Consider the following 12,330-nt stretch of genomic DNA (forward strand, 5'->3'; position numbering starts at 1 on the left):
GAGAAGAAATGTGCCTAAGTGAAGAGTGACAGGTGACCTTGCGAATTAAAATTTCATTAAAAAGGAATAACTTTTCCATCCTTTCCATCTGATACTGAAGAAATAAGGGGTTTATGAGAAAAAAAAGTTTCTATTTTAAGTTTTCCCTGATCTTACACAAGAAGAGGATCACAATACACCTGTGCACAGACTTGCTGATTTTCAGTCCCTCTAAATGAGTGAGATGCTCATTCTGCACATTGTGAAGTAAAACAGAAAGTATTATGTGCAAACATTTACAGCATAAAAAGCCTTGCCACCTGGGATACTTGCTGAATCTGAAAATTCTGATCAAAGATAAGAACCAAGACAACTCACAGTAATCAATTATGCACAGATAGTCCACAGCCTATGTGCAATTCATAAAAATAATACTAAAAACATAGCGTGGATTTACATGCAGAAATGAAATATGGACATGGTCAGGACACTAATCTTCTGATTGTTATCTTAAATTGGCAATCCTGGCACTTTGAGCTAGTCTTTGCCTAGACACTGATCCCTTGAAGAGATTCCCAGCAGTCCTTCAGCAGCTCCTGCTTGCACAGGAGGAGCTGCAGAGCCACAGCCCAGGGCTGGAGGTGACAGGAGGCAGAACCCAGGGACTCAGTGCTGCAACAGCCTGGACATGGGCTTTATGTCCATGCAGGCAGAGATGTTCAACCCCCACACACATCCCCAAAGCCCTCATGGTGCATGGAAAGCCTTCATTTGACAACCTGACTGAATTTAACACAGGAACAATGCCTGGCCCTATCCCAGGTGTAGCACAGGCCCCTATATGTGCACCCCCTATACATGGACTGGCCAGAGGCAGTGGTCACCCTCCCACACTGGCCACTAAACCCAAAAGGCAAGCTGAAGATGTATCCAGGTTTCAGGTAGGCATGAACACGCTCTAGTTGTCATCCTCACAAATACCAAATTCACACTTTGAGGTCTTTTCTACATCTTTCCCACTCACCCTTATAACAGCAAAGTCAAGGAATTCATCTTGCAATACCAATCCTCTCATCAGCTTTACACCCCTCAAAACCTGTAAAATATTTAGATTTCCACATGAGGATTTGTTCCTGTTTTGCTGTAGCTGACATCCTTTCGTCACTGGTCTTACACATATTTGCCCAGGTGAGCCCCAAAGAGTACCCAGTGACTTAATGAGCAGATCAATTACTGTTCATAAGAAAAGATACTGTCTCTTTAAAGGTTATTTGAAGGTTGATTGCTATCTTATTGCTTATATCCTGCAAATCTATTCAGCCTTATGAATGAATTTGACCTTTTTATACTTACTGGGGGAAAAAAACAGAACAGAAGTTAATTTAGAGCTCTATAATACAACACTTTTTCCCAGAGAAATGAAAGGGCATTCAAATCGATACCTGCACAATAACACTCTGATGAATGTTTGCACCCAATTTTCTCATTTTGCTAACTTGAGATTGGGCATTTTGAATAGTTCTCAAAGAACATATTCTTTATGTGCTGTGAAGTATGTGGTATTGTGTCCAAACAATGCTAGAGGATAATCATTATAGGAGTGTCACTGGGCCTGAAAAGGTCAGTTAGTTAGAAATGTCAGCTTTCAATGCAACTGTGCTGGACCTTCCCATGTAAGGAACCAATTAAAGGGACATGCCAAGGTGCATGGAAACACCATGGTGACCCAGAATAATAATAAGGAATTGTGGTAAAGCTTGATATTTTTCTTCAAAAGTAATGGATTAGCCTTTACAATATCTTCTCTGCAGTCTTATTTTGACTTAGCAAATATCACTTCTTCTACATGTATCCAAAAAAAGGTCACTTTTTTAAATGCAAAGGTGGGGATGAAACAGCCTTACTGAAAGTAAACATTCTACAACCAAATGCGGATAAAGTTCTGGTTTCATTATAGAATCAAAAAAGTGTCATTTCAGTAGAACTCAAAACTGGGATATTGGAGATGGACGTGGGTGATGTTTGGTGACACAGGTGGAAATAGGTCAGGGGACAGGCAGAAAGATCAGGGAGGATTTATTCTCTTGGGACATGGTGTTAGGGAAGGGAAGAGACCCTGGAGTAGGAGGCATCTCTGCAATTATTATTCTGGCAAATGCAGAGGTGTAACTGAGAATTAGGAAGGTACTGATCTGCATGAAAGAGTAATTACAAGCAACAATATTATTTCTACTTATCACAGCAAATGGAAATTCTTACAGCTCTTCAGATACTGTAAAGATGAGAAATTGGATATAGTAAAATTTCCTAATTAGCCTTAGGACAGCTGAAGCCAACCTAATGGCACAAAAAAAAAAAGAAGAAAGAGTCCATGTCTTCCTTCTGCTCTGTGTTAGTACAATTATCTTGCTAAAGTTTCATCAAGTCTGGAACAAACTTCTTCCTGTAGCTTTATGGTTCAGCTAAGACAGACAACACAAGAATTTCACTTTGAGCAGAGATTCTAGCATTTTTATTTTTATGGTAGGGAAATTCTTGTACTCTGGGTTCAGACAAACCATTTGGGGTCTATTGCCTTGCTGAGCAGTGAGATTCTGACTCCCCCAGTTATCTCATATTATTGTGGGCAAATGGGTGGATTAATAACCAGTGATATGGGAAATAATTCACTGAGCATTAAAAGACTCAATTATTACTGGAATTATAAGTAATTTCTTTTCTCCACCAGCTTTGCAAGTAAAAGAGCATGTGAAGCTTCACCAACAAACATGAGCAGTTGTTATGTTAGGCTGTTTAAAATCCTCAGTGCCATCATTTGACACATACTTAGACCAAAATCAATGTGCTATTAATTAATAAGGACTTGCAAAAAAAAAAAAATGTCCCCGAGTTTTAGCAGCAAACAACTTTCTGTCACATTTTATTAGTTGGTATCATTTTTACTAATACCTGTCTTATAGCTTCATGACTTTGAGTTCATATTATTTTCATGCTTCAATTAGAAAGAAGTTGATAGCCAGACTATCCAGGAAGGTAATGGAAAAGTCTTGTAGCAGGGCTTAGTGGTGAAATTTATAGTTAAATGAAACTTTGAAATATACTATAAAACTTCTCCTTCCTTTACGCACTTTTACTTGAGGTCTCATAAACAGTAATATGTAGAAATGCAAAACTTAATCAGCTAAAAAATATAGCAAATCCCACATATCACTTTATGCAATGCCAGGAGAGCAGAAATATATTTTCCTAACCAGAGGAAATTAACTAGGCAACAGTCCTATATCTATAATTTAAAGCAGTAAAATATGTATGGCAGAAGCTAAAGCCACCTTAAAAGAATTCAGGGTAGCAGTATATCACAAATTAATGAAATGGAGACATTTTTAGAGCATGCAGCACTGATGATATTAAAGGGGGGAGAATATTTCACCACATAGATCAGACTGATAAATACTTTTAAAATCAAGCTTTTTTCCCTGTCTGAATGTGTAAGATCTTGAATATTAGGAGGAAGCACATACAAACCATTAACATTTCTGATCAAATCTCAATGGAGATTAGGATTATTTTACTCTGTCCCTGCCTGTAAAGCTCTGATGTTGTTTACACATTAGGACAATATGAGTAAATCAAAAACTGGGAATTACGGAGTCAGCACTTACGTTTTTTCATCTAAAACAGAGCTGAAAGAAACTTAAAAAAAATACTTTATATTCTGTGCTGTAGCCAAGCTGGACACTACGGAATATTCAACTACCCCAGGTTTTTTAAATGCAATCAATTTACTGCTGCCAAATGTAGTAGGTTTATATACATCTGGGAAACATGCACCTACGGTGCTGATGAATTTCTCCTGACATTGCACTGATTTCAAGAGAATGTTATTTTAAATTGGCAGTAGAGAGACTGGTAGAGAAGGATAAAGCCCTGAGGATGGCTGAATCAAAGAGAATTTCAAAAGAATTTTCCTGATGGTTCTTGGATAATATCACATGTTAGCTATTTTCAAAGCCAATAGTTTCCAACACACTTCCATTTATGGTATCAATAATTAAAAAATACTTCAGTGGGAGAGGAACTTACCTTACTGAGAAGAGAAATTGGAAAGCTGTGTTATTATCATAAACACAGGAGATGCAAAAAGCTGTGTCTCCATGGAAAAGCTATGGAAACAGGGGTATCCTATTTGCAGCTATTGAGTGGTTACCACAAAATGTGATGTGATTGCATGTGCATGTTCAAAGTGCTACTAGAACATGATCACAGAGAAATGAAGGGCAGATCCTCATCTCCTTTGTGCAACAAGGCCAAATTAAACTACCTCAAGCTTTGGTCCTAAACCTCAAAGACAACTAGAATAGTGTTAAAGAAATGTTTTGGATCCAATTCAAAGGTAAATCTGGGTTTAAAGAAAATTTAAATTACCAAAACTTAAATCTCATTATGTCCCACTCCCTGCCAGCATGTCCCTGCCAGCTCCTAATGAATTTTTAACATCCTTCCCCCACCCCACTGCGCACACCAGCTCTGACTCGGGCACCCTGAACTGTACAGCAGCACTCTAATTGTACCTCACATGTCAAGGGGCAAGAAGAAAGGAGTGTGGTGAGAGCATTGATAAATTTAACTTAACATTCCTCCAGCTACTCAGCAGCAAGGCAGAGCGGTGAACTCCCCTCCACATTTTACAGGGGTGTCAGTTACTTCAAAGGAATATATTTGAGCACGAGGGAGTCTGGCTTGCTCCCAGCTTATGCATCATTTGTGTCTGGCTGTTTCTGGAGATCCACAGGAAAGCAAAGACTTCCTCCAGTTTGGGGCACAGTGTGGAGCTTTCCATACCTGCTTTATTAGGGTGCTGGAAGAGGTGAGCTCTGCATGTTGCATGCAAACGGCGTAGTTGGAGCTGCAGCTCCAGCCATCTGTATTCCTGTTTCTTTCATTTTTTTCACTTTTGCCCAGACTTCTCTCAGTCCAGGGTATAGATTAATGGTCTATACCTGTTCAGTTTAACATACAGATGTGCTTTTATACCCAGAACCTGTTCAGGCAGGTTTCAGGAAGCCAGCACACATTGCTTGGGGGTTGGAAGCCGTGTGGAGCAGGGCAAGGGGCAGCATTGGGTCACTCTCAGTGTGGGTTCAGCACAGGCAGGGGTGAGGTTCAGAGAACAAGAAAGGCACAAATTCTGACCCATCTGGGGGTGATTTCTGGGGCATCATGCAACAGCCATGGCCATGGGGAACAGTGTGACTGCCATGAGATAACATTAAGGTTTCCATGATTCCACAAACTCTCTTTAAGTGTTTTGCCACCTGAGTCTCAACAACACAACTTATATTAAAGGCCTTATTTTACCTTGCAATTAATCTCATTAATTGGCTGGCCAGTTTTTGGAAATTGTTTTAGTAGCACATGGAGAACAGCTGTTGTACTATCTGCGAGGCATCACCATCAATTCTTGACTAAAGGTAGAAAAACTCGTTCAAGAGCTTCACACACACACACAGGAAAGAAAGATGATATTCATTGTGACAGAAGATGTTTTGCCACCTGAGTCTCAACAACACTTAACTTACATTAATGGCCTTATTTTACCTTGCTATTAATCTCATTAATTGGCTGGCCAGTTTTTGGAAATTGTTTTAGTAGCACATGGAGAACAGCTGTTGTACTATCTGCGAGGCATCACCATCAATTCTTGACTAAAGGTAGAAAAACTCGTTCAAGAGCTTCACACACACACACAGGAAAGAAAGATGATATTCATTGTGACAGAAGTGCAAATCTCAGAGGTCACCTTTTCTTTTGAAGCCCTTTGTCTATTCTTACAATTAAGCAATAGGGTTTTGGTGGCCAACACCCCTTGTGGGACACAGAGGACTTTCACAACTCAAACTAAAGCTGTGTGACCTCTGCCAAAAGCAAAGGCTGCCTGCCTGCGGCAAGGTGGAGAACAGAAACAAGTCCCAGAGGATTGGCAGGTGCAACTAAACAGCTCAGCCCCTCATTTGAATCAGTAAATTAAGGGTTGACAGTGATTATGGCTGATCTCAGCCATCATAACTGATATCACGACTTTGTAAAAGCAGACTGTCAATGTCAGATCTTAGAACTAGGACTCAAAGAATTAAATATTTTAAAGTAGCAGTCTCCAAAGACAGATAAAAGCCCCAAGGCTATGATTTATTTTATTTTATTTTTGTATTTGTAGGGCTGAAACTAGACCCTTTAATCCACAGGCTGACATTTTCCAATCCTAGTAGGAATTGAGTGCCTAACTTTTTCAACCCTTTTGAAAAATCTCAGCTTTAGGCTCTTTGGTAAGTTTGGCCTGATCCAGCACCAAGCTTCTTTTGAAAATGCCTCTACTGAAGGAAAAACTACAGGCACTTTATTATGTAATCATGAACAAATATTATTTTTTTCCCCTCTGTATCCAGTTATGGTAGATTCTGGTTAAATATCAAGAGGTAAAACTTGCATTTCAGAAAAGGTATGTGTCCCCTTAGGACAGTATAAAAAAATATTTTCTTTGTTGTCGAAAGCTTTTCCCCCACTTTTAGTGCAGTATACCTACCTACACAGTTATTGAAGATCCTTGTAACTAATTGCTGTGTTAATTTAGCAGATTGCTTTATTAAACAGAGATCCAAAGCTACAGCTATTTACTGATCATGACTACGCACAAACTCAACTCAATCAACCCTTTTACACTGTGTCAGAAATTATGAGAAAAGTATCATAAGTTTGTTTTACAGAAAAGCCTCACATTAAGTCATTCTGGTCCCCAATCCTCTTTTTTCTTATTGAGAAAGTGCCCGTAGACTTCAGTGCCCTTATCTAAGATCTGAGTGTGTGCTATGATTAAGACCTTCAGAGATCTTTTATTTTTTTCTTTTTCCTCTAGAAACAGGGAATGCTGAAGATATGGAAAATGAAAAATGTGCCATGTTTGTCCTTGAAGTTACAGTTAGAATAGTGACAATAGCTGTATCACACTGTATTGTTGCTTTTATCAGCAAGTGCCCTGAGCATACATTAACATAATTGCAAACTGCGTGAAAAGTGAACATGCAGAAATGTGATGCAATTGCCAATAGCCTCAAACATCTGTCCCAACACAGTGTTCCTCCTCCTTATTTTAATTCTTATTATTTTAACAAGGTTAGTGAAGGAGAAACCATGTCACAGATTATATCTACATTTAGAGTGTCAGAACAATTATTGATGCAAAATTGTTATCCAAGCAAATGTGTGTCACATTTTGTTCACTTCCCATAACACCTGTTCACTCTGCTAGCACATTATTACCAGTTAAGGCCAGAATTCATTTGTCCCAGTTAAAGCCCACCTGAAAGCATAATTCATGCACACATCTGAAAAATGAACAAAGTTAACCAAAATGTGGCACTATTTGAGCAGGGCTTCATCTGAAGCTGGTGGGCAGCAAACTTCTGTAGCAGCTAATGGAAAGTGAGCCAGGCAAATAGGAATAAATTAAAAGCCACACAAACCTCCCAAAACCCCCAGCCTCCCCAGACTGTTCCCATTTGCCACCAAGGAAAGTCAAGCCTACATTTCTGTGATACTTGAACACACTTTGTGAATTTGAGCCTTATGGGCTGAGATCACAGAGGAGCACAACTGAACCAACCTGCATTTCCACCGTGGTGCTGAGACCTTCAAAACTCACTCTTGCCACAGCCCCACACTTTGCCAATAAGAACAAATTTTGGGTTATCTCCTTGACAGGTAAATGACAAAAGCCATCATGAAGCAGATAGTTTAAGGCATTTTAATTCCACCTAAATATTTCCTGACCCACTTTGGGGTTCTCAGCCCTGAGCCTGGACCTTGTGTCTCCTCCCACACAGGTCAAGTGCCACCATCTCCCAACTCCCCAGACTGCTCCTGTTTTCCACCAAGGAAAGTCAAGCTTGCATTTCTGTGATACTTGAACACACTTTGTGAATTTGAGGGCATCTGCCCTGCAGATAAACCACTAACTGTAACCCCAGGAGGCTTAAAGAAATATCAGCACTCCAATTCATAGAGTAAAGGTCTGAAGAGGCAGCTCTGTGAACGGATAACTGCCCGGGGCTTTGCCGAGCACAATATAGCTGTCACTTGTTATTAGGTGAAAGATTTTCTGGGGAACAGTGTTTTTCATTTTGCATGTCAGAGACTGGGGAAAAAACACATTTAGACAACCATCTCTTTAAGGAAAGAGAAGAGAGCGGCGAGGCAGAGCTCACTTACCAGGGCTGGTTATTGTCAGGAGGTCAAGCCGCCGTTTCTGCTGGAAAACAAATTATAAAGGAATTGTTAAAAGGGGACTAATTTTAGTGGGTCAGCTTAGACCTGCAAAGTAAGTGTTCTGACATTTACAGCAGGATTAATTACAAGTTACATGGCTCACAGTAACTCCTTTGGAAGGGATCCACATGTACTTTATGAGGGAGGAAAAAACCCCTTCCTCAGTCCTTTTAATGTGTTTTTATTGGTGCTTATAAAGTGTTACTATTTCTTTTTTGGAGCATATACTTGAAATGGATAGCTGGAAGCACAGATGGACCGATATATTTATAAAAGTGATTTCTGATTCCATGGGGAAGAAGACATGGAACCAGGACAAGCAACTATGAATTCTTTATTCATATCAATCATTGACTCAATGCCTGTATGTGATCAAACACAATTATATTGCCTTGGGGTGAACCTTTCAAAGACATGCAAGAGGATCTAGACAAACTCAGGACTGATAAAAGGAAAGCTTCTTCACATTCTGAGTGCAGTCAGCCCATGGATCTCATTGCCACCGGATATCCCTCATCCCAAAAGCTTGCCAGATTTGATCATCACTGGATATGTGTACAGGCAGCAAAGTACAGGCAGTTATTATGGCAAATAATCAAGTTTACACAGAGGACTGGTTTCTGGAATGGCTTCAAACCTTCACAGGGTAAACAAACCCTTACTATGAGAAAGTTAGGAAAATGTTTGGCCTGGAACAAGGCAAAAATCCCACCAAAGCCTTTGTGATGGTGAGGTGCATCTGAAGTTCCCTTTTCCTGTAACACGTAGCCATGCTCCTGTTGCCTACTCCATGTTCCCAGTCTCAGGTGATCTCTCCACCACTGTCTCTCTGTAGCTTGCCACTTAAATCCAGGTGCTCCTGGACCATTATCATATTTTTTCCACTTTTCTGTGAGCTGAGAGCTTTCTGTACTCTCTGTTTCTTTACTCTCTGCTGAGAGCTTTCTGTACTTTCTGTACAAGCAGGGCTTTCCCCATCTCACGGACAGACTGCTGCTGCCCCCTCATCACAGCACTTTCCAACTTACTGTCTTCTTCCTAACTTTGCCCAACATCAGTGTGTCTAGCAGGTATTGAAGATTATACTGTCCAGTTTAATTTCTCTCTCCTAATTTGCTCAATAATGTCTGTGTTACTTTCATTTATTGTCAGCCCTATTGATCTTCCAATCTAATTCTCATCACTGCACTCACTGTATTCCCTATGTGACAGCTGAAAGTCCTTGAGGAGGAAACATTGACTTGGTATTCCCTACCCTGAGTGCTCTTCCTTGGAAATCATGACTGATGAAACTCCTTTCCAAACCCATCATTTCTCTGTGGTAAAGCTTCACTGGCTGAAGTGCGTGGACAAATTGGACATCCACTGAATACACTTGAGCTGTATTGGGCACAGCAGCAAATTTGGCCTGCTGGAAAGCCAAGTGGGGTGTCAGGCTGAAAAAACCACATTTTCTGAAACTTTCTTGGCCTCCAATTCCTTACATCTGGTACAACACAAAATATACTTGAGAGAAAATTCCTATCTGTCTTTTTCCAGAGGTACTCCTTGTTCTCTTAACTCTGCTAAGTCATTCTAAGCATAACCTTAGCAGTGTGCTCAAACATATTTACTTTAGTCTAAAATACTGGGTCCAGTGTATGCCAAAACTTTTTCCAGGTGTGCCAGGGTAAAAGGAAGCAGAAAACCCTGCTACTCCCTTGTGTCACCTGCTCAACCCCCTCCTTTCCTGGGAGCAGCAAAGCAGAGTAAGAAGTCTTGTGTGTGAGCACGGGACCCACCTTCCCAATGGGAGCTGTGAGACAAAACATCTCCTAATGAGCTAAATTTTATATAGATCCTGCACCTTAATCCTGATTCATATGTACAAAGCTGTGAAATGCCAGAGCTTAGCCCCCACTGGGCCAAAAGCTTTGCTTACATTTCTCAGCACAACTGGAACTCCAAATGCTGTATACCTAATGAACAGCTAGAGCAGAAACTGTGGATCTGAAGCCTATACTCCGTGAAAGCCTCTCTACTAGGAAAAAAAAAAGTGGAATATAAATATCCTGCATCAAAGAAAGTTGGAAAATGTAAAGATATGGAACAGAGAGAAAGGCATGCAGCCCAACTGGCCCCCAGTCCTGACTTGAGTCTGTTAAATGGGGTAAAAATAAACATTAAATGAAAAACCAAAATAGCTTAGCTCGATGTGTCAGGAAAACAAAAGCATATAGGACAGGTCAAACAAATGGGAAATAAAATTAAATTATTACAAGTCATATGTTTGGTTTGTAACTTTTTTTCCACTTTGAATACTGCCTTCAAGCTGACGTTGGAAAAAACAAATTAATTCCAGATCCAGGAAATCTTTGTGTATATGTTGAACTTTAGGCTGAAGTTATTTCTCTGACTTCAGGTGGAGCAGCATTGATCTTTTGCATCTAACACCTAACTGCTGCAAGGGATTTGAAATGCCACCAGGTTCTTGGCACTGGCTCCACCCGAGTGCTCCAGGCTGGAGCTCGGTGATTCCTGCCTGCCTGGTGACAGAGGGAGGAAAAAATTCTCAGCTCTGACCTTCACTGGACCTTGAAGAGGTTTCTCTGATTTAGCTCCTGAAGGGAAGTTTGTGTACACTCACCCCAGCCCCGGAGAGAAGCAAACAGCAGAATGCATTCCAGAATCGTGCATTTAAACATGCAAAGATGCCCTAATTATGGACACAATCACTTTCCCGAAATTCCTGCCTGCTCTCAGATCTCAGGGCTAGCTCTGCCGTGTCCAGGGCTCAGCTGGATGCAGGCAGCCTAGTAACTAGATGGATTTAAAAAAAAAACCAACCCAGACAGACTCACTTATGAGCAGCTATAAAAACAGCAGTATTTGAATTTAAAGAGAGAGACATTACAAATGTCACACCCATTAATAAAATAATTTCATCAGAAGAATCGTGGCTGTGGGGCTTTATGTATTTGCTTCTTTCTTCAGTGCTGAAAGATGCAAATTGCAGCTGTGGCCCCCCTCCAGCATGATCACCCTCTCCCTGTTTTGACAGATTTCTTGAAAGACTCAGCTCACAAGATGTCTGGCTTTTTTTTTGTTCTGCCTTTAGGAATTTTCCACTTTTCAAACACCTGCCCCTGCTGAGATGCTTGGGACCATCCCAATCTTCAGGCAACCCACTGTCCCAAGGATTTCTTACAATCCGAGCACTGAAATGTGATGAGTGTTGTCCCTGGTTGGGAAGGTGGTGACAGCTTCCCATGTCTCTAAGGCTGGATTTCACCCACGTTGACAAAAGGGCATTCCACAAGAGACACAGAAATTATTCCCACAGCATCAGCCATAATTTATAAGAGGCAAACAGAAATATTCCCTGCATCACCACAGTATCACTGCTGCTGCTGTACTCCTGTCCTACCCTTAAGGGGCAGCATCCTCTTTTCCACTCTGCTGGCTGTTTGAGATCCCAAGGGCAGGAAGAGGCCACTGGTGATTCATTCTCTTCCCACCTGGAGCAGTTTCCATCTCTGGCACTACCCAGAGGCACCAGGGCTCGGAGCAAACCTGCAGCAGATCGTGTTCACTTCCACAAAATTAACACAATCCTTAATTAATGCAATAAGCACTGATGAGTAATAAATCATATTAAAATACAAGGAAGGCAATTTTTTAATAAATTAAGCATTGATTCACTCAATAAATATTAATCTACTAAGCATCAAGAATTCATTACATTTTAGGAAACCAGTTGAAGAACGTTGTTGGTGAGCTGGTCTGCAGTGTGCAGAATGGTCCCTGTTCACCCATAATATACACTTACTTTTAACTAATTCTTGAATTTATCAAGTGAAACAACTTGCCTAAAAGTGAGTCTGGATTATTATTCCATTGCAAGATGCAATTTTCTTGACACAGATGCTAACTAATCCCTCAGATTTTTTCCTATTTCTTAGTAACTCCTTTTTAAAATACTCCCTTTCTCTTTCTTGGTTTTGGAGGTCTTTAAAATATTTGCTGACTGGTGTCATTTAATTTTCACCTCAA

At 40.5% G+C, this 12,330-nt stretch overlaps 1 protein-coding gene across 3 annotated transcripts in view; it reads right to left on the minus strand.

The window, feature by feature from the left end:
- The window catches only part of LOC120503178 (cytosolic carboxypeptidase 6), an 882,397-nt gene that overhangs the window by 406,727 nt on the left and 463,340 nt on the right, over positions 1-12,330 (minus strand). For 2 of the 3 annotated variants that reach the window (XM_039711393.1, XM_039711395.1), the window contains exon 6: positions 8,242-8,281. In XM_039711393.1, the coding sequence (XP_039567327.1) occupies positions 8,242-8,281 (40 nt within the window). The remainder of the gene's footprint in view (positions 1-8,241; positions 8,282-12,330) is intronic. The other variant, XM_039711394.1, reaches the window with a different exon arrangement.

Source organism: Passer montanus, unplaced genomic scaffold, assembly GCF_014805655.1.
Source record: "Passer montanus isolate IOZ18808 unplaced genomic scaffold, ASM1480565v1 scaffold25, whole genome shotgun sequence".
NCBI lineage: Eukaryota > Metazoa > Chordata > Aves > Passeriformes > Passeridae > Passer > Passer montanus.